This window comes from Grammomys surdaster, unplaced genomic scaffold (assembly GCF_004785775.1).
Source record: "Grammomys surdaster isolate TR1022 unplaced genomic scaffold, NIH_TR_1.0 126036, whole genome shotgun sequence".
Taxonomy (NCBI): domain Eukaryota; kingdom Metazoa; phylum Chordata; class Mammalia; order Rodentia; family Muridae; genus Grammomys; species Grammomys surdaster.
The window spans coordinates 4,217,187-4,240,960 of record NW_021620849.1 but is presented as its reverse complement, the minus strand read 5'-3'; the positions used below and the strand labels follow the sequence as shown (position 1 = coordinate 4,240,960).

The following is a 23,774-nucleotide window of genomic DNA, read 5'->3' as shown; positions in this document are numbered from 1 at the left end:
TGACAACAAGGAAATTGGAGAGGGAGATTTTCCCCCCTTTAATACCACACTGACGTCACACTTAAATGATTATATTTTCCTATTCATTCTTAGTTTCTATCTTTAAAAATACGTACTTATAATTGTACTCAATTATGAACATGAAGTATTTGTTTTTGTTTTTTCTTAACAAAGTCATGAGATTTTTCCCATTATGAAATGTTAGATTTTTTTTTAACCATTATGACAACAATGATTGATAACCACTATTTTCCATACCTAGATAAATGAGTTAGTCATTGTGTGTGGGGGGGGTGCTGAAAGTCCAGACAGCATGTCACAACCCTGGTAAGGGCCCATTCATGACATCGGGGTGAATGATGGCATAATGGTAGAAATGTATCAAGAGGGAAATACTACAAAGAAAGATAGGAAATGACAGAGCCATTCAGGAGTCAGGCTTCAGCTGTAATAAAAGCTCACTGTTAGAAGAGCTAGCAAGGGAGCCTATGAGAAGTCCTGCGTCTCTTCCAGGACAACCTCACAAGTTCCACTACTTCTTAACACCATATACTGCACGGATATTAGGGATGACATTTTAAATATGATTAGCTCTTACAGTGGCTAGGAAAATTACTATTGGTAGGGAATCATCAGAGCCTGACTTTAGATCCTAGTGGAGTAGAAACAGGCAGCTAGATTCCTGAAGCTCATTGGCTGTCCAGCCTAGTGGAATCAATAAGCTTCATGTTCATGGAGAGAGCATGTCTCAAAAAATAAGGTGGAAAGCAATTGAAGAAAGGCACCTGATGTTCTTCTCCTCGGGCCTGTTATATGTGCATACACACAAGTGCAAAACCAAAATACAGCCCCTAGAAAGTTTCACAGGTTGATGGTAATAATAATTACCTATAATTTTATTTATTGACCACCTGGTGTTAGGGATTCTAAGCTACCTTTCACTTTGTAGTCACAGCAACAATGCTTGTCATGTGAAGAGATGAAGAAACTGCAGTTAAGTAACTAGCCCAAGATCACACAGCCAATAAGTGATAGAGTACCCATATCTAGCTTCCAGAGGAAAGCATGGACTTACCGTGTTATTAAATCTTAAATTTCAGAACCCCTGATTTGTGATTCCAAGGCTTAAAATGTTCAAATTACAATTGGAAAGCTGTATTATACTAAAACCATTTCTATATAAGCATGTTGGGAAATAGCTGATGATGTCTTATAGCTTATTTTGTTATTATAAACATACTCATTTTTGTAACTGAACAACATGTGTCTCTAAAAGACGGAAAGTTCAGCCGTCAGAGAAGACCGTGAGAGAAAATGATATGCTGGCGCTTATCTGTAATCCCAGCATTCAGGAGGCACAGGCTAGACCATTCCAAGTTGCAGGATAACCTGGGCTACATAGTAAGTTCCAGTCTAGCCTCAGCTACAATGAGAAGCCTGTCTCAACAACAACAAAATTAAAAATAGCATGATTATAAATAATTCCATGTAGTTTCATGTTGTTGAATCATGATTATGAGGAGAAAAATGACCATTTTTTAAAATAATCTAAGAAATTCGAACCTTATCATATCTGAAGTTTTCAGCCTAAGCAGTACATAAGATCTGATAGATCTTGAGAAAAGCTGACTTGTTTTTATTTTTAAAAACCCCAGAGACGGTTACGATACATAACGAGGAATGATATATACAATGAAAAAGCTGTAGAATATGGAACACGGAAGTGAAATAATACCTGTGCATTTTTAAGGCTTACATGGATGGAGAGAGAAACTCACCATGGTTTAGACCAATATTTACATAATAATGCGGTTAGTTCTCATAAATTTCCTGTGTTGAAACATGGTCTAGAGATATGTGTTTGTCATTGCTTTAAAAAATACAGGTTTCGGGGGCTGTAGAGATGGCTCGGCGGTTAAGAGCGCTGTCTGCTGTTGCAGAGGTCCTGAGTTCAATCCCAGCAACCACGAGGTGGCTCCTGACCACCTGTGATCTGATTCCCTCCATATGCAGGTGTACATACAGACAGAGCACTGGTAGACATAAAATACATAAACAAGCAAATAAATAGTACAGATTTTTTTCATGGGCAGCACCAATGACGTGGGCAGGAGGGCTGGTTCCACTTCCTAACCACCCACTGCTGGCAGAAGCCCAGGCTGACCAACTCAGCTACCACCCAGGCCCAGATCCAAGGCTTTGAGTTGGCCCGCCCCAACATTTATTCTGTCTAGAGTGCATGAAGGGGCTAGTCCTGTGGAACCATAGCCACAGGATATCTATGACTCTGGGCAATAGCAGGATATCAGAGAGGAGTCTCTGCAAGGATCCAGTATTGATGGTGTAGCAGAAGCCAAAGGCTTTGACTCTGATCAACAACTCATTGCAACAAACACTTGCATGTAAAGATTTTTGGGCAAAAGGATATACTGAGTTACACACTACAGCTTCCAGCGCCATTATGATTAACCAATATGTGATAGAGAGGTAGGAAAGATGGAGGATCTGAACAGTGCATGCACAGTAAAACTGGAGACTTGTCAGCGTGGTTGATAAAGAAGTAGGTTGTCACCCAGTAGGGTTGACAGGATGGTGTGCAACAGACTGGATCCTGCATGGACTCAGCCCCCAAACAGGCTGCCCAGCCACAGGATCATGTAAGTTAAGAATGGTCTATTTACTGCATTGAACCTCCTCAAAAGACCTCCACAGTTCATGTTCCTCCCAGGGGCCATGCTGGTCAGTTGCCTGTGCTTTGGCAGAGGATCATATAAATGTTCCCAGTCTGTACTGCAACCAGAGACCAAATGGATGTTCAGGGACTGTGCTGGTGCTAGAAACCATGTGGAAGCCTCGGATCCCTGCACCTACTAAATGAGGGACAAGGAATCCACTCTTGCCGTGTTAGCAATGACTGCAGACACACAGCTGAGAAAGAGGAACATAAAAGGCTTCTGTGACACTCCACACAACCAACCTCCACTCCAACCCTTCCCCCGAAAAAGTGACAGCCTATCAAGGAAGCCATCAAAGAGAACTTTTAAAAAATTGTGTGGGGATGCTGAGGTGTAGCTCTCCACAGTTGATGGCTTCTAGCAGGGATGCAGGTGGAGAAGGACTCAGCTTCCCTGAGGGGCCGACCATTAGGAGTTTGACACAACATGGTCTTGGATGGGTTGTTTGTTTGTTTGGAGTGGGGAGGATGTGAGGGAATGGAGGCCTGGGAGGACGGGGAGTGACCTCAATTGGGGTGCATGATATGAGATTCCCAAGTAATCAATAAAATGTTATGTTACTAAAAAGATCATAGATGGAACGTGAAAGGTCTTAATAAAAAGTACAGCTTTTGTTTCTCTTTTTTATTTCACTAGAACAGATTTTCAGGAGTAACTCTTAAGTCAAAAGAAATGAATAGTTTGAGCTCAATAAATTATTGTAATGGGCAAAACTAATTTACAGTTTTAAGTAGACCAAATAGGATGGTTAGAATAATTTTGCCAGGTTTGAGAAAAAAAACTATTAGAAATTTTATTACACTAATTTTATTTTGAAATTAGCAATGTTATCAAAACAATATTTATCTTGTGTTTAAAACATTATTTCATAACTGACTTTTTCTTTAATAGATTGATGAACTCCCAGAGGGTGCTGTGAAGCCTCCAGCAAACAAGTACCCTATCTTCTTTTTTGGTACCCATGAAACGTAAGTTAACAAGATAGCTTCAATTTTCAACAGTTCTAACTTGGCTGCACTAGGTTATATTACTTAACTGTGATCTGTACTATTTTATATGTTGTTAGTTGTTATATCAATTTATAAAGTGGCCAAACTTAACATATTTTTATTAATGAAAGATGTATTAGTTATTTTTGCATGCTGTAACAAAATATATAAGAGAAGCAATGTTAGGAAGAAATTGTTTATTTTGCCTCATGGTTTCTGGGGATTTCAGTTCATCTTAGCAGGGCAGGCATGATGGGATCTGTGTCTGCAAGAATGAGTGACGGGTTTTCACATGGTGAACTAGGTAGGACATGTAGGAAAGGCAGAACAGGGACAGGCAAAGGCATAGCTTTAAAGATCCATTTCTAGTGGCCTATCATTCAGGCCTCCCCTCATAAGACTTCACAACTTCCCAAATTAGCATCACCATCTGGGGACTGCATGTCCAAACACAGGAGTAGGGGAAGCATTTCAAATTCAAGCCATAAAATAAGCTTTCATTCATAGAAGTCTTGATTACTGAAAGCAGATCTTTGCTTCTGTTTCTGTTTTAAGTGTTGGCCATCATCCCACAGTCTCCTTCCGGGGCACTGGTAAAGTCCTGGAGTGGTAGACTCCTGGTAACCCCTCTTGAAGCTCTGTATAGTTTCTCTTTACAGAAGCTTCTTCAACTCATTTTGTATAAGACGCAGTTATGTTCTCCTAAACTCTTTCAACTGTAGACCTATAACAAATGTACTGCCTTTTAAAGGTTCTCTAATTATGTCTGTTAATATATAGATTAAAGTAATCTAGACGTGTATTTCCTTCGTTCACAATATTACAGAAGAGACCACAGGTAGAGGGGATAGACAGATTTGCTAAGAATTCAGTATCCTCTGTCAGACCCTACCAGTCCTTGGTATTACTTTTGTGTACTTGTTTGTGAGAGTCTCACTATGTAGACCAGGCTGGCCTTGAACTCACAGATATGCCCCTGCTTCTCCCTCCTACATGCTAGAGTCAAAGTCACTTGCCTTCACACCCAGCTTGTTTGCTTATTTCGAAAAATTAACCTGCTTCAGTTACATGCGCACCCTTCAGGGAGAGGGAAGGAGGGAAGAGTGAAAAACAAGGACTGCCTCCTAAGGAGGTGGCAGGGAAGGCTCCTGGGTCACTTCCGCTTACATCCATCATGTCCGCTGTCATGTCAACAGCTTGGCCGTGTGCCACACTCGGCCACACTCGGCTGTGGGGGAGCTGGGACACAACCTACAGCTGAGCAGTTCTAAACTATGGGAGAAGTCGTCTGTTAATGAAAACAATAAGAGAATGACACTGGGGAGACAAGTGGTGGTCTTAGCACACTTCAACAGAATTTGGCATGAATCTTAGCTTGCTGTTTCTTCCATTCTAACTTCACTTCATTCTGGTCTTGAAGACTCCAGAATAAAATCCTAAAGACAGATTTTTTTCTTCTTTTTTTCTTTTTTTCTTTTTCTTTTTCTTTCTTTTTTTTTTTTTTTTTTTTGGTTTTTCGAGACAGGGTTTCTCTGTGTAGCCCTGGCTGTCCTGGAACTCACTCTGTAGACCAGGCTGGCCTCGAACTCAGAAATCTGCCCGCCTCTGCCTCCCAAGTGCTGGGATTAAAGGCGTGCGCCACCACTGCCTGGCTTAGATTTTTTTTTTCTTATGTGAGAAATAATTGTGTATCTTTCAGGAAATAAACATTTTGTAAGAATTTTTTGATACTGTTTTGAGTTTGGCTTAGTTATTTTTGTTTGTTTTAGGTTTTTTGTTTGCTTTCTTGTGGGAGATGTGTGTGTGTGTGTGTGTGTGTGTGTGTGTGTGTGTGTGTGTTGCTGAACTAGCTGCAAGTCCTCAAGCAGGCAAGAACTTTACAACTAAGCTATACTCAAGCCCTACATTTTCATCTAATAAAGATTGTGTGTGCCTTTTCTTCATTAGGCACTTTAACTCACAGTTACTTTTTATGCACACAGTCAATGCTTGCAGACAGTCAAAAGCCAGAGTACTAATTCCTGTTATGTGTCTTTGGAAATGAACTAGCCTTGTACAGTGTCCATTTTCTCCTCGTCTTCATATTGTTTGACAAATAAGACTTCAACCTACCCACCCCTCAATCATTTTTATTTGTTCTTGGTTTTGTGTTTTGATCATACTCATTTCCCCTCCCCCAACTCTTCCTGGACCGCAGCTTCTCAATCCACTCAACTTTATGTCGTCCCTTTAAACCACCAATAGCAGTTTGTACTGCCCAAATATTCTTGGATGTGTGGTCTTCCTAGAGTATGATTGACTACCAGGGCTACATTCTTAGGTAAAACTGTCTTTCCTTCTCCTTTACTGCCAGGGTCTCACATAGCCCAGAGTGGGTTCAGACTCCTGCGCCCACTTTCTAAAGCATCAGGAGTGTGTATCAGCATGCTTCGTATAAATACACTTGTTAGCTGTATTTTTTTAATCATCTGATCAGTGTGAGAGATCATTGCTATACCCTGTCAGAAAATGGAATTTATGAATTCCAGTTAACATGTTGACTGGAAGTTTCAGTTTTTGCTGATTTCTAAAGTCCTATCTCTAGCTCACAGCCTGTTTTAATTTCCAGAATCATTTTCTAACTCCCTACTTGATGTCTTCACTTAAATGTCTTAACTGGGACTTTAGATTTTACATCTAACAATGAGCTTCTCCCCAAATATTTTTCTGCAAAAGAAAAATCATATTTCAATAAATAACTCCCGCATTCTTATTTCTTATTCTGGAACCTTAGAGACAGCCTCAAATCCAGTTTCTCTATCAAAAATTCGTTCCAAAGAATGAATTCTGGACTTAACTATTTCTTCTCCAACTACATTGTCCATCCTGGCCCAAGGTGCCAGTATTAACTTTACTTCAGTAGCCTTCTGTCACTTCTTACTTACATCTTCCTTCCTAACCTTTACTTGGTTTCCAACACAACAGCCAAAATGATGTTGTTGACACATCTCAGAACCTTTCATGCCTTCTCATATCGCTGACTACCTTTGCAGTGACCTCCAGGCCCCTAAATAACCTGTGATGCTAACTGGTTACCTCTCCATCCTTATCCCACGGTGGTCTGCTGCTGCTCATCTCACTCTAGCCCCGGCCTCTCTTGTGTTTCTCAGACACGTTGTTCTTCCCCAGGTACAACACAAATGGTTCCTTCACCCCCCGTGTTGAGGTTTGATCTGTTCTTATGTATTGTAATGCTAAGTTCGGGGGTCCAGGATAAGAGATAAGCCATAAGGCTTGTCCCAGAGACTAGAGAATCTGCCCTTAGACTCAAGTGAAGCTATGTGACTGTGCCTCCAGGTTATTCCTGATTGGTGAATAAAGATGCCTACAGCCTGTAACTGAGCAGAATTGAGAAAGGTGGGGCTTAGTGTTCCCAACCATGAGTAAGAAGAGAAGAAGGTGGACAGAGAAAGACTCCGAAGGTTAGGAGTCAAGAAAGCATGGCCACTAGGGCTGGCCAAATGGAGTTAAGTGCAGCCTAGATAAAACATAGTAAGGAATAACTCAGGGTTATTATAGAAAATAGATTTTAGTAGCATAGAGGGTAATTATCTGCCCAGCTCTAGTACTGATTAATGCTTATTGTAAATATTAAAAGTTGTGTGTCCTTGTCAATGGCCCGTCGAAGGTCTGAGTCGTATAAGTTTGGAGGCCAGCATCTGGATTAGAACTTCCAACAGCAAACATCACAGATGATTCATTTTTACCTGGAAAGGGCCCTCATGCCTCACTGGACGACAGGGGGACCAGAGCCATTACAAAGTCCCCTTCAATTACTGGAGGTCAGGCCTCTATCCCCGCCTTCACAAGATTAGAATTGCCACAGCCCTTCTATACTCAGGGGCATTCCTGCTTATACACTGAAGGCCTAAAATCAGCCATAGGCCTAAAATCAGCAATAGACCTGTCATACATGTATTCTAACACCAAGTCTTGGGTCTCTGTGGAAAAACATTGAAACAGATGGCTATAAGCTATTGTAAACAGGCAGCTTTTGTGGAAATTTACCAGCCTGAGTAGTCATAGACCTTGTAAATAGGTAGCCTTGGCAGATAATACCAACTTAGATAAGGACAAGTGAATCATAGGCAGAGGCATAGTGACCTGTCCCCTGAACCTTTACCCAGGCGATACCCTGTTCTGAAGATATCTGTATTCCCCCTGAACACCCACGCTCCAGTGGCATCCCCTCCCCCATATCCTGCCTTTTTGTGTTTATAACCCCTGTGTGAATAAGTAAAAATTATGATTTGATTTAAAAAAATAAATTAAAAAAAAGGTTGTGTATCTTTTAACCAAAACTGAATAGTCAAAGGTGGGGTAAAAATCCCATATTGGGATTAAATGTTTTCTACAATTCCTTCTTTTCTTAGATGTTCCCTTTCTGGTGATGCCTTACCCAATCTTTATAGCTAAAATTGTAAAAGTCATTCCTATCCGTGATAGCTAGTTTTAATTGTCAGTTTGACCCAATCTAGAATCACCACAGAAAGGTTCAATGAGAAATTATCCAGACTAAGTTGGCTTATGGGTATGTCTGTGCGGGTATCTCTTAATTGAGTTGATTGAGATAGAAAGACCCACCCAAAGTGACAGCAGCACTCCCTAAAATGTCTTCTGCGTGTATAGATGGAGTGAGTTGAACTTTAATTTGTTGCTCTGTGCTCTTGACTGTGGATTTAATGTGTCTAGCTGCTTCAGATCTCTGCCACTCTGACTCCTGCAGTTATGGATGATAACCTACACTGTAAGCTGAACAGATCCTTCCTTCCTTAAGTGGCTTTCTTCAGGGTGTTCTGGTTGTCATTTTTGGTTTTGGTTTTAGTTTGTTTATTCACTTTGCATCCCATTCAATGCCTCCCCCCCCCCCAGTAACCCCCTCCACAATTCTTCCTTCCACCCCCTCCCCGTCTCCTCTAAGAGGGTGGGGAACCACCTGGGTATCCCATACACACAATTCAGGGTGTTTTATCACAGCAATAGGAAAAGAAACTAAGATACCATCCTTCCTCTCTGAATATACAAGATGCATGCTTTGTTTACTGTTTTAATATATTAGCACCTATACTTTATGAAGGCAGCAGTGACTGTGCCTTATTCTCTGTCGAATTCCAGTACAACTGCAACAATGCCTGTCACATTAGAGGTGTTCGATTGTTATTTGTTAAATTAATAGGTACATAAACCTTAGTTTGAAATGTAAGTCTCCAGGGTGTTGGCCAGAGTGAGCCTCAGCAGCTCCACTCACTAGAGTTAGATCACAGACAGCGGTTCTGCAGACCGTGTAGAGTGCAGCAGTGCGTAAGCTATAGAACTGAGCTACCTTTTAATGATTACAATTAATTTAGAGTAAGATATAAATTAGATACTATTCTGTATACTTCTGGTTTGCTCTCCTCCCTCCCACTGATGCCCAATTTACGGAAATAATGCTGGTTAACTATTCTAAATTATTAAATAATTTTTATCCTAATATTTAACTTCTTACTATAAATCTCACACACCCTTACGTAACAGTAAGATTAGCATAGATACTAGTTTAAATGATGATAGAAGCAATCAAAGTAAATGCTTTAGTTCTACTTGTATAAGTAGGAATCAGTTTCAAACAAAGCATATTGTATAATATTAATGTAAAGTCAAAATAGGACAATCCAGAGTTGGTGGCTTACATACTCAGATGTCCATTTTATTGCCTTGAAATATGTTTCTAAAGCATCTTGTGATATGTGCTTAGCCCACAGGGTTTATGTATACTTTAAATATGTTTATTGTAATGTGCTCTGACATCACACTTGATCCTGATATTTAGAATACCTTGTATTTGAAGATCAGCATGTCAGTTCTATTTCTATCTATCCCTGCAGTGCATTTCTAGGTCCTAAAGACCTTTTCCCATATAAGGAATACAAAGACAAGTTTGGAAAGTCAAACAAACGGAAAGGATTTAATGAAGGATTATGGGAAATTGAAAATAATCCAGGAGTGAAATTTACTGGGTACCAGGTAATAGTTTGCATCACAGTCTCTTGTTGTGTCTCATTCTTTGCTTTTAACTCTTATGCACCTGTGTAAAGTGTCCTTCGTGTTAGTACTAACTTTCCATTCATTTGAGGTCAGAGTTCTTCCTTGATTAAGTACCAGCTCGTGCCAAAAAGAGCCTGAGTTAAGTGGACATTTAAAAAATTGACTTTGGCAGCCACTTGAATCATTAATTGAATCAGGATTACACATGCTGCTAAGGTTAGCTTCAGTATCTTGGTTTCAAGCTGCACTCCTACCTCAGCCTCCCTAGTAGCTGAAATTAGATATATGTGCCACTGTGCCTGGCTCCCATAGTCCTTTATTTTGAAAATATTAAAAGTAGGTCAACGGCTTTGAAATTAAAACATAGGGGTTTTTTCCAGTTTGTGTTCCTGCTCTTTTTTTAAAAATGTAATTGGCTAATTTTTTTTCCTTAGACAATTCAGCAACAGAGCTCTTCAGAAACTGAGGGAGAAGGTGGAAACCCTGCAGATGCAAGCAGTGAGGAAGAAGGTGATAGAGTAGAAGATGGAAAAGGCAAAAGAAAGAATGAAAAAGGAGGCTCAAAACGGAAAAAGTCCTACACGTCAAAGGTCACTGAAAACCCCCTCCTCCTGTTAATGTGTCCTTCATAAGCACTGAAACTTTCAGGTTGGGTGGAAGGTTTAGCTCTTTGGGAAAGTGCTAGAACATGTCATTTAGCACCACTCCCTGCCCTCCACCCCAACACATACACTACAAACTTTAGAGGGAGTGGTATGCCAGAGAGAAAGCCAAAAACCCCGAGGTAGTAAGGGGGTCACTATGGACTCCTCAAGGTTGACTTGCCCTGGAAGTACCACATGCTTTGTTGCAGGATGAGGGCTAAGCGTATAGGCTGAGCCAGACACTGAACGGAACTGGTTGTGCAGGAATGAGGAAATTCAACTCCATGAGAAAGGAGAGAGAGAGACAATAGCAAGTAAATACATAAGTGGAAATTGTGAAAGGAGTTCTGAAGGAAATGAATGAGGTCAAGAAAGCATGTACTAGAAAAGTGGCCAGACCTTTCTGTAAAGGCACAGCTTATGCTAAAGACTTGAAAGAAGGGTAAAGGAGAAGAGCCATGTGTGGCAGAGGGAAAGGAATGGAGCAGGAAACCTGAGAAGGCAAAGGCCTCACATGCACCTAAACTCAGTGCAGGCATGCCCAGATCCCGAGGGGGAGGGAGAAAGAGAGAGAGAGACAGAGAGAGAGACAGAGAGACAGAGAGACAGAGAGAGACAGAGAGAGAAAGGCAAATGCTGCACAGGCAGACATGTATGCTGTGTCAGTGAATTTGGAATTTAGTCCAAATGTAGCAGCAGTGACATCGGGATTTACAAAAGAAAAGACTAGGTCTGTTAAACAGTATTTCAGATATGCAATCAAAAACACCTGTGATATTTGTGAAAACTATTTGTCCTGTAGACACTAAAAGCAAGATAAAGAAATCCTTAAAGACCTAAGGTTCAAGATTTAGTAGTCTATCACATGATTGAATACTTGAAGAAATTACTTCTATTTAGATTCTTATATTTAATGGCTAGATATATTTAGAAATCATCTAAGAAAACAAGTACCAAGAGCTTCTCAGACTATTAAAATTTTATTTTGACAATCTTTAAAATCCATGTTACTAACATACAGGTAAAATTGTATACATTTCCTATATTCCTAATTGTGTTATTCTCTGTGTACCTTATTGATTACAAACATGATAGCTGGGGCTGGAGAGATTGGTCAAGTGGTAAGGTGTTTCCTGCACAAGTATGGGGACCAAGTTTAGATAACCTAGCACCCACCTAAAATCTGGGCTCACGTGGCTGTAACTCCTAAGCTGGGTGGGTAGGTGAAACAAGATGATCCCTGGAAAGGGCTTGCTGGTCAACTCAATCAGAAAACCCCAGCTCCATTGAGAGACCCCATCTAAAAATATAAGGTAGATTTAGGCCATTTGAGGATGTCTATGTTCTGGTAGATAGCACCCCACCAGTGAACATACAGGCTAAATGGACATAGTGGGCATTAAGTTAAAGTAAAAACAAACAAACAAAACAAAGCACAGGCACATGCAGTCGGAGGGGAGCAGTGGGAGAGGAAGAGAAGGAGTTGAACACACGTGTGCACACACATATACACCACACTAAGCAGGCAAACAAACATGATGGCTTTTGATGGAGGTGGAGTTTATAAATGGTTGGAAAGAAATCCCTCTCCCACTGTTTCTACTATTGCATTTATTTTTAGACTGAATTTCTTTTAGCATTTTGGGTTTCATTTAAACATCCATTTGAGTTATTTTTATGTAATTGATTGCCTGCTGAGCTTCTCCAGAATGTGTTTGCAACCCTAGATTATGTAAAAGCTATATAAGGTTTGTAGGCTTTTAACAATGAACATGTGACCTTTAAATGTCATTATTTCATTGCATGTTTCAAAGATCAACAGTACCAAGACTCGTAGTTAGGATGGAGTTAGCACTTTACAGCAATGAAGGTGAGGGCTAAGGTTTATCTGTTTAGATGATTGTTTAATTTTAATTGGCTAAGATTACTATTTATATTTAATTTCAGCTTTCACAATCACTTTAGAACTGTTTAAGTTTTTGCCGTTGGTGTTTTTGCACAATGCTAGGCAAATGCTCTACCACCTGAGATACAGCCCAACCCAGAATTTTAACGTTTTTATAACAATTGTGTATTAGAGTGGAGGAAGGGAGGAAGGGTTGGTTTTTTGTTGTTGTTTTTGGTTTTGTTTTTTGTCTTTTTTTTTTTCCTTCTAGAAGGACAATCTCTGTAATCTAGACTATCCTGGAACACAATTTATATCCCAGACTAGCCTTAAACACTCATGGTAGTCTTTCTGCTTCAAACTCCCAAATGATGTGATTTCAGGTATGGGCCCAGAAGCCAGTCAGAACTCTAGCTCTTTACTGTCAGTATCACATAGGAGCTCTCATGTGTATCGGAATCCTGTGAAGTGCTGTTGACATGCCTTAAGGCCTAGCACTGCTAATTCAGACTTTTAGGAAAGGACAGGGAATCTAGTTTCTAAGTCTACTGACATGGAAATAACACTTGGAGAAACTATTTCCTGGTACTTGTTCTGATTCCCACTGTATTCCTTTTATTGAATGTGTTAAATCTCTTAAAGTTGAGTAGTCTCCCTTTGCACTTAAAAAACTAGTAGTCAGTGGACCTCCGAAACATTCCAGTTAGATAAAGGATTATCTCACGTCTCCTCTGTTTACCTACTTTCATTTACCTGTGAGGGAAGAAACTTCAGTAATCAAAAAGCCAAAGTACAAGAGATCTGAAGAAAATTATGTATCTTTTAAGTAAAGGTATAGCTGACTTATATTAAGCACTAGCAGATACTGAAAACTATAGATTAAAAGTATTTGTATGCAAATGATTACAGTTAAGGCTTATCAAATTCTTAAAACAAATAACTAGTAAAGATGCTAAAAGAGCAAGAATTTTAGTTAACGAAGTAACAATTAGACATAAAACCAGCTCAGAACTACACTAATAAAAATAGATGATAAACACCAATTTCAAACAAACGTATAGGAATTATGATCTGAAGAGATTTACAAAGTTAGTTTGGCAGCTAGACTTCCTGCTAAAATACTAAATATCGTTACCCATTAGTGGAAGTACAACGATGCCCTACTTCCTGTTGATATTGAGATTTGGTGTTTGTATAATACCAAGTGCTGAGAAGCCTAAATTCCCTGCACCGGAGATACAGATGCTAAGAGTGGCAGATCACGACTGTTATCTGAGGATTACTGGATAATGCAGTTAGCACACTCAACTGTTACATGATAGTTACTAAAATGAAAAAGTTACCTTTATATTGTCATATGGAATCTTTAACTGACCAAGCACCAAACTTTGTTAATAAGTCTTTTTTTTTAATCTAAAAGCTAAAAGTGATAACATTTTAAACTAATATTTTTAGTGCAGTTTGTAGTTTTAGTAAAATAGAAGCAATGTAATATGTTCTGTCATGTAACTGGATGATCTTTCTCTTTGTATCTTACATTTATTTATGTATTTTGAATTTATTTATTTAAATGTATGTGTATGTGTCGCCTGCATATATGTATGTACAATACATGTATGTATTGCCTACAGAGACCAGCTATGGGTCTCCTGGAACTGGAGTCACAAATAGTTATGAGCCATCAAGTTGGTGCTGGGAACTGAACCCAGGTTCTCTGTAAGTAAGTTCTTTTAACCACTGAGGCATCTCTTCAGCCCATCTCTGCATTAAACAAAACAAACCCGATAAACTGGTTATGTCGATAAAGGGCTGGAGAGGTGGCTTAGAAATTAAAAGCACTTACTGTTCTTGTAAAGGACCAGAGTTGGATTCTCAGTACTCACATCAGGCTACTCACAACTGCTTATACCCACACCTGCACACACATACACGTGCACAAACAAAATAATGTAATTTTAAAAATCCGATTGTATGAGGGGCTCAAATTTAGTAATTCATTTCTGGAAGGCCAAAAAATGATTTGGTTGAGTCCATTTGCCTTAGCTTTTGTTTGCAAAGTATTTGAAGATTAATTTCTTTTAAATTTCCCTCTCCCTTTTCTACTTCTTTCTCTAGAGAAATGGTTGCATATAGCCCCAGTTGGTCTCCGACTCATTATTAGATCAAGGTTGCCCTTGAACTTGTGATCCTCCTTCCTCTGTCTCCTGAGGACTGGGGTTACAGACGTGCACTCTCATGCCCAGTATGTATAATGCTAGAGAATCAGACCCAGAGTCTCCTGCATGCTAGACAAGCACTTCTCACTGAGCTGTAATCTCAGCCCTCAAAACTTCTTAAGAGGAAATGAATTTGACAGATGAAAAGGCAAAAAATGTTAATTATGCATTAAAAATGCATTAGAACAAACTGTCTAGCTTTTCTACCTCGTGGTCATTCACACAAGCCATTAGTCATTGTTTATATGCTTAGAATTAAACTCATTTTTGACTTAAAACAAAAAACCACTTGAGAACAGTCATCACGGTGACGCAGTGGGTGAAGTCACTTGCTAGCAAGCCTGATGACCTCAAGTAGACGCGGGAACCACTTGATTGGAGGACAGAGTTAGCTCCCACAGGTTATTCTCACTTCCACAGGCGCCGTGGGAGGTGCATACACCCACAAATACATACTCACACGCAGTAAGTAAGTGTCGTTATAAAAAGTCAGGGCTGGAGAGGTGGCTCAGCAGTTAAGAGCACTGACTGCCCTTCCAGAGATCTTGAGTTCAATTCCCAGCAACCACATGGTGGCTCACAACCATCTGTAATGGGATCTGATGCCCTCTTCTGGTGTGTCAGAAGACAGCTAAAGTGTACTCATATACATTAAATAAATAAATAAATAAATAAATCCTTAAAAATCCAAAAAAGTCTTTTAAAAGGAAATGTTAGAAAATTCTACATTTCTGACAGCCAGGGCTACACAGAGAAACCCTGTCTCAAAAAAAAAAAGAAAAAAAAGAAAATTCTACATTTCATCATTTAAATAAGATGTAAATTGGAGACATCTTTTTGTAACTTTAGTACTGTTCTGCCCAGAGACTTTTGCTACAAGCTATAGTTTGATTTCAAATGCAAGATGACAAAGAAAATAGACCATTTTACCAGTATAGCCTTAGTGTTTAATTACCCATAGATTAAAGATTAACTTGTGTTTGCTGATACAAAAGCTTTGTCTAGGTTCCTTCTGTGTATATCCTTAGCCAAACTGCTTCAAGAAGTATTCTGCCTTGGATCGCATGTGTTGTCTTGGAAAGTTCGCCTCACTTCTCTGGACCTTGGCTTCTATTACTATAATGTGACAGAGAAGGACATGATGATTTTCTAATGTCTCCTGAGGTAGTAGGTGCTCCCCCAGTTGTGGGTATCTGTGTAGTCTAGTTTTTAGTAGCACACTTCTTACAAGAGTTCGGGAGCTGTCTAGCCCACATCTGCTTCCTTTCTAGCTAGCTAGTTAGTAGAAGCCCAGAGAAGTAAAATGACTTGTCCACCATCACCTAGCCCAGTCTTGGTGCGTGTGTTCTCTATATGTGCTGTGTCAAGCCACACAGACTACATGCCAACAGCTCCTTTTGCACCTCTATACTTATATTTGTGCGTTGGGAGCTCTACTTTTGACTCTAATTTTTAACTTGTCTAAATGTTTAGAAGTCTTCTAAACAGTCCCGGAAATCTCCAGGAGACGAAGATGACAAAGACTGCAAAGAAGACGAGAACAAAAGCAGCTCTGAGGGTGGAGATGCTGGCAGTGACACAAGAAACACGACTTCAGACTTGCAGAAAGCCGGTGAAGGGGTGAGGATGTGCTGATGATTTCCTTATCTTCTGTTGGCCTCTTAGAAGACACTTCACTGTGGACTCAGTGTCCACAACTTAGCATTAGTACCCGTTCAGCTTGTTACAGCCATTCACAAATGAGTGAGTGGTCAGGTGTCTAGACTCTGAAGACAAGAGAGAGCCATTTGGAAAGTGTACCATCTTGGAAAAGTCACACTCTGAATATTATTTTTTCAAACTATGTTAGTAACTATAGAGTATTTTAAAGTAGGTTGCAAATTATTGATAGTATGAAATTTAATGGTTCTGTTTCTTTTATCACAAAGTCAGTGGCATGTCTAAAGTAGAATATGTAAATGAAGTATTCTTAATATAAATATAAAAGATTAATTAATAAGGCAGCTATATTTCTTTACCTTATGCTATTCCCCAATAACCATACAGAAGAAATAAGATTTATTCAAAACTGCATTTCAGTAGCTGAGCAATTAAATGATTACTTTTACCTCCTGTGCTGATCTGTCTCCTCCCAGCCCCACCCACGGCACTTGCATATGATATTGAGCTGGCTCTTCGGACCCCTTCTCCATGGCTCTGATTCCTCCATCCTGCTCTGATCTCCTTCTTCTCCATGGCTCTGATTCCTCCATCCTGCTCTGATCTCCTTTCCCCATATCTATCTACCTCTACCTCTCCCCCTCTCTCTTTCCTTCCCCCCCCCTTTCTCCCTGCTGGCAGATGTCCCACCCTATTCTCTATTCTGCCCAGACATTGGGTGATAATCGTTTATTGACAAGGCAGAAAATAAATGGTAAGAACTGTTTACACAAACTTGATGGAAGGTTCTTGGTATAAGCATTACAGTGCCATGTCCAGGTTGAAACAAAATATGAGGGCAGAGAAATCAGCACTTGAGTAACAAGGGTAAGCCTTACACAGTGCACAAACATTATGTATGCCTACAAGAATAAAAGTGTTCAAGCTATATTTGAGTACTGATATTTAAAATACCCATAGGAACAGATTTACTTACCTTGACTTTTGTTGACATCTGTTAACTTTGGCATTTACAGGCAGGTCCGAATTCATAAAGTGTAATAAAGGTCATTTGTGCACATAGGCATTTCCCATAGCCTTTCTTCTGTGTACGCTCCTTCAGATAATGAGCCCTGACAGCTAAGCACTTGAGCGTACAGCACTGGCCTAAGGGTTGGCTCTCCCACTACCGTGATGGAATGAGCAGATGAGTGGTGACACCCACGAGCTACTTGTTACAGCCTTGAGCTCTGACTGTGTGTCTGTTCTTACCTGTTCATATCAGCCCTGGGCCGCTCACCGTTTTCCTCCTTCATCTTAGTTATCCATCGTTACTCTTGAAGTATGGCTTTAGTTGTTGTCTTACTCCTGTCACTCAGGGTAGCCTTCCTCAACTTCCTCCTCCACCCTCCTCTCAGTTTTTGAGACAGGGTCTTGCTTTATAACTCTGTCTGCCTCACTAGGTAGCTCAGGCTGGCCTCAAGTTCATGGCCCCCATGCTTCAGTCTCCCGAGTGCTGGGTCTGCAGGGTGCATCACCACACTTGGCCTGTCTCCTTGTAGCATTTGGTATCACTAGACAGTTTGTTTTGACTTCCTTACCAACCACCATTCTCTTCTGCTTCCCCTCAGGCTCCCAGAGCTCTCCTTCCATCTGTCTAGGTACACTTCCTTAAAAGTTCCTGTTCTGTCTTATCAACAATGTTAAATTTGGCTTGCTAATGAGTATTTTTTAATGATGGCATTTACTCACCTCTGTGCTTTTAAGGTTTATTCATTTGGTTAATTTTTAAAAAAAAGTTATTTCTTGGGGTAGAGCCTGTCACAGCTTGCAAAGGCGCATGGATGAAGGTCCCAGGACAGTTTTTAAGAAGCCATACTCTTCACATCAGTCCTGGGGATCCAGCCCAGGCCTTGGACTTAGCAGAAAGTACCATCTTGCCAGGCCTTATTCAGTTTTCAGTGTTTCAGTTATATGACATATAGAACGCTATATTAATATGCCACCGTTTATTCAGTCTGCTATTAATGGATATCTGGCCTATTCTCAGCTTTGGCCAGTGTTGTTAAAAGCATTTTGTCTCCTCGTGCACATGCTCAAGTTCTTTAGGTATGTAACTAGAACTGACAGTGCTGACGTGCAAATTCACGGCTTTCAGCCTTATCTAGTTGCTTTATAGAGGAGTTGGCCAGTTTATGCTCAGGCCAACAGCATATTAAAGCCCCTGTAGTTAACTTGGTGTTATCTGACTTTTATTTTTGGCAATATGTTGGTGTAAAATAGTCATTATGGTATGAGTTTGTAATGCAGTATGATCAGTGATGAGATCAAGGGTTTGTTGTTGTTCTATTTTGTTTCTATCAACCAGCCATGTTTCTTCTTCATAATACACATGTCCGTCCAGGGTTTTTGCCTATTTTCCCATTAGACATTATTTTTAGTGGCTTGTAGGACTTCACTTACTCTGTATGATACTTACTCTGCATGATATGATGTTTGTGTCTTATCTCTTCACTTTCTTTTGCTTTTTAAAAAAAATCATAGTTTGTTAACTTTATTATACTCAATCGTTCACTTTTCTTTCCATGGTTAGCAGTTTCTGTCTTTAAACATAACCATGTCAGCTGTCTTATTGAGATTGTGTTACACATCATAAGTGTCTGCTTGGGTTCTCCTGGGTTCCCTTGGTCAATTACCCACCTACCCTAAATTATAGTAGCTTTTTAAAGAGTCATGATACTTCATAAGGCTAACAGCCTGATGTTAAACTTATTGTAAATACTTCATAGTCATGAGCTGGTAGAATGTCAGAGAGCCTCTGTTTTCTTGATGCACAAATCTCTAAAATGGTTCAATATATGATTTATCCAAATGAAAAGTCAATGGCACCATGACCCTTAGAAAGCCGCGATGTGTTAGATGAGTACATATCATGAGGGACTGTTAGGGCAGAAGTGCAGGTCCCTGGGTGCTTGGAAGATGGGCTTATAAAGCCCTCTTGTGTGATTGACGGTTTTCCAAGGAAACAAGGTCATGGCTTGAAGGAGTGCAGGAAAAAGTACTGAAGTTTCACAAGAAAGAACGAGTTTTTAAATAGTTTCTTAGAAGAGTAGGAGAGTGAATGAACTTGAGAAATGCGGGTAATTGTTGAGGCTCTTGGGCTAGTGGGCATGCATCTGAAGGAAGCCGTGGGAAGGGCTGAGGTTTTCTCCAGGCAGAATGCGTTACATAGGCACAGAGAGGGCAGAGTTCAGTTCACCTTGAGTATGGCAAAGGAAGTTGAGGCCAGGGGGGGGGGCTAGCTATAGAGTCCAAAACATGTGAATTAATTGAATTAATGTTCAGTTTTTGCAGTTTCTCACACATTGTAGATACTAATCCTCTGGGAAATGTAAAGTTGGCAAAGGTTGTTCCCCTGACACATGATAGGTCACATCTCCACCTCCTTCATCTTTTTCCTTTACCTTAACAGGTGCTTTTTCACTTTGTATAAGCCCATTTACCAGTCCTTGGCATTATTTCTTAGGCTGCTGAAGCTTTAGAAAGTCCTTGCCTATGCTTGTGTCTTAAAATATTTTGCCTGTTTTTCTTCACTTTTTTTAGGTAAAAAAAATTATTGAGAATTTCATAGATACGTATAAGGTGGTTTTGATCAAATATTGATCGTTCCAGTCCATAAGCATGGGAACCCTTCCGTCTCCTGCTTTCCAGTTTGTTCTTCAGCATCTTCAGTTTTCATCGTGAAAATCTTCAACCTCCTTGGTTAGATTATTCCTGGGCATTTTACTTTCTTTTGCAAATTAGATGGTTTTCTCTGGTTCTCAGTGTATAGCAAGTGTTCTGATGTCTGTACATGGTCTTTGTAACTTGCTCCTTCGTTTATGTGGTCTGGGGATTCTCTGGTAAAACTTTGAGGAGCATCCACTGCATATGAGGATGACTTCTTTATTTCCCATCTCCAGCCCTTTCCGTTCTTGTGTATAGGAGTGTCTTAAAGGGCATTGCATTAAGAACTTGTCTCGTCTCCTCCTGTTGCTGTGACAAAACCCTGACCAAACCACCTTGAGGAGGAGAGGGCTTATTTGGCTTACATCTCAGGTCTGTAGTGAGTCTGTTATTGAGGGATGCCAAGGCAGGAACTGAAGCATGGCAGGAGCTTGAAGAGGAAATCACAGGGGAATGTGCTTTGTTGGCTTACTCATTGGCTTTCCCACTGGTTTGTGATCAGCTAGCTTCCTTATATAACCCAGGACCACCTGCCTAGGGATGGTGCTGACCACAGTGTGCTGGGCTGTCTAGGTAGTGTCACCTTGACAGCTGATGTTAACAAGGACAGAATCTGAACGTTTTGTGTTTGGTTCAGTAAAGTCTCTTAGGCTATGTGACACTGAGGATAGCTTTTACTTGTTTGCAGATACTGGATACTACTTCCTCACGCGGCTCCTTTGCTGTCCTGTACTACTTCTTGTATTGATGGATTTTGTTATAGTTTAACCATGTTCTAAGTGTCACCATCTCTTTAGACGTCTGTAAATGTCAAGAAGCTGTCATATGGACGACTTAAAGTTATAGTTTTTACTTAATCAAATTTTATCACTGGCAACAAATACTGTATTTCTTTTCCTATGAATTAGTAAGTCATTTTATTTTTTTATGAAGTGCCCAATACTAAAATTTTTATCAGTGTATAATAACTACACAGATTCATTAGGAGTTTTCATATGCGCGTGTGCACACACACACACACACAAACACACACACACACACACAGCATTATTATATTTATCCAGGAGGCCTGGTCCTTGTCTACTCCCACCTCCTGCTTAGCTCTTCCCTTTTCCAATCTAGAATCTATATATGAGAGAAAACAAGCCTTATTTATTTTTCTAAGTCTTGTTTATATGTTTTAACACAATGATCTCTAGTTATAATAATTTTTCTTCAAACACCATAGTTTCTTTTGACTGAGTAAAGTGAGTGTGCATGTGTGTGTTTGTGTGTATGTGTCTGTCTGTCTGTCTGTCTGTCTGTCTGTGTCACGTTTCTTTACCCTTTCATAGGCACCCAGCCTGATTCTATAATATTGTAAGTGCCACAATAAACATGGGTGTACATGTACCTTACTGTATGCTGCCTTTGGTTCTTTGTATTCAGGATTAGTATACATATTTGTATATTCAGGATTAGTATACATGATCTGTAATAATTCTGTCTTACTGATTTTTTTAAAAAAAATGTGTATGCATGTCTGTGCATATGTATGTCAGAGAGCAACACTGAAAATCCTCTATCATTGTCCACTTAAAAAAAGAAGACAGTTTCTCAGTAAACCTGATGCTCACAGATTTTGCTAGGCTGACTGGCTAGTGCCTCTGCCTTGTCTGTTTTCCTCTTGCAAGCACTGGCATTACCACTATATACTGCCATACCCAACTTTACATAGGTACTAGGGATCCGAACTCAGGTCCTCATGCTTGAGCAGCAAGCACTGTACTCACAGAGCTGTGTTCGCAGCCCTTATTGTTAGTCTTTTGGGGACCTCCATACAGATAATAACAGCTATGCTAATTTGTTTCCCCAACAGTGTGTGAGGCTTCCATTTGTCACCTGTCTCCTCCCCAGCATTTGATGTTTGCTTTCTTGATGATAGATAGCTATTCCTGCTGGCATGAGATGGAATCTTACTGTAATTTTGGTTTGCATCTCACTGCACAGCTCACCAAAACATCCATATCATAATACCAATTTTTTTCATATAAAAATGGTATATATGAAAAAAATCTTTTTGGGTTCTTCCTGCCATATTTTGGGTATCCATTAACTTTGCTGTCCCCTAAAGCCTCTTTCACTGTCTCTCATTAAAATACCTTAAGGTAGACTCCAGATGTCAGTCAACATAGCCATACAAGGCTCAAAAGGAGACCACAGAACATGACCACCACATTGGCTTTTAGGTCAAGGAAGCATCAGGCCTAGCAGATACCCAGAGTTCTCTGTCAGTCTGTAGACACCATTAAATTAAAAATGACTACTTGTGAGCACAGTAGTTATAGTAGACAGTTAAAAGCCATACACGCTACAGTCACTCCACAGCGCCTTATTTAAAGCAGAGAGCTGTGCTCTTACAGTGCTCACGCTGCTGCTGCCATCTCTTCCGTGCACGGACAGCACACGGAGACTGCTGTTGGATCTGCTTTAAACTGTTCTTTAATATGAATTGAGCTGTTAGGTGAATTTTCTGCCACAGCAAACAAAGAATTTATTGCCTTTCACGTAATATTAATAAAATATACTTTTAAAGGTTTCTTTGATTAACAAATTTTCATTATTTGGGTACCTTCCTCCTCCTAAGGGAAGAGTCCTCCAAAGTATCTGTGAGTATAGTCATATGTTCAGTGTTTCGTTTACTGACAAGTCAGTTACAAGGCATTACATCTTTCAAGTTCAAAGGTTGTAAATATGCCTTTAAAGGTCTAAAGAGCCACTAATCTTGTTTGGGGTATGGACAGAGAAATGTAAATGTTCTATTCTGTGGAAATGGCAAGCTTTCTACCTTTTCTTCTTGTGAAGGTCAAACATCTACCCACATGTGTGTTGACTAGGTTGTTTATGAGATAACTCAAGCTGTTTTAGGGGGAAAATATTTGGGGCCTGAGTTCCCTTTTTTGTTCATCTCATGAGAACTAGAAGTGGTTAATATATTTAGGTTAATGACACAGAAAACAAAAATAACATCTCTTTGGGGAAATATAACCTGACACAATTTAAAGTAAAATCTAAATTTGAATGTAATTCTTGGGTCTATAAGATGGCTCAGTGGATAAAGTGACTTGCCACCAAGCCTGATAACTTGAGTCTTGATCACAGAGTCCACATGGTAGGAGAGAACCTACTCCAGCAAGTTGTGATCTGACCTTAATATGTGTGCTCTTATCATGTGCATGTGTGCACACACACACATACACATTTTAAAAGGATAAAATATAAAAATTAAGATTTTAATTATTTTACAAAGCAGGAATATATATTATCTTTGTCACATGTATGCCATATAAGTTTTAAAAAAAAAAATCTGGACTTTCTTTGTTTCATCTGTTTTTATTTTTTTCTTCAAAAGAGCAGAGTCAGAGACCAGACGTGCTGATGTTAACTTTGTCCTTGGCTAGCCCATGTGTACCACAAGTAACTAAGTTGCAAATCCTATGAAGCACAGTCTGAGAGTGCCCAAATGGCTTCACCATTATACTGGTCACCTCTATTGAGACAATCCAGTTGTATGGCACGGGTCAGCTCTATCTTAGCTTGGTGGGCACCAGCAGTACACACCTCCTTGAGTGGTACAGCATGTGCCACTGCCATAGCTTCCTCCACTGGAGAAAAGACAAAGGTACTCTTCAAGGTTTGGTTTTTGACAGAATACTGACAATAGCGTGTAACTTTTTAGTTGATAAAAAGCAAAGCTTCTGAAACTGTTTTGCCAAGTATTGTTCCTGCCATGATGCTAATTCAGACCTCAGAGAACAGTAGTCCGGTGCCCACAGGTGTGACTAGCTTCTCTTGTTAGTGTCCTAGCTCATCTAAGGCTTGTTTTATTTGCTTTT

At 39.9% G+C, this 23,774-nt stretch overlaps 1 protein-coding gene across 1 annotated transcript in view; it reads left to right on the top strand.

Annotated features, from left to right (window-relative positions):
* Window positions 1–23,774, top strand: part of Hdgfl3 (HDGF like 3) — a 54,435-nt gene that overhangs the window by 25,862 nt on the left and 4,799 nt on the right. The window contains exons 2-5 of the mRNA XM_028754765.1: window positions 3,627–3,703; window positions 9,631–9,769; window positions 10,225–10,380; window positions 16,009–16,155. Of these exons, the coding sequence (XP_028610598.1) occupies window positions 3,627–3,703; window positions 9,631–9,769; window positions 10,225–10,380; window positions 16,009–16,155 (519 nt within the window). The remainder of the gene's footprint in view (window positions 1–3,626; window positions 3,704–9,630; window positions 9,770–10,224; window positions 10,381–16,008; window positions 16,156–23,774) is intronic.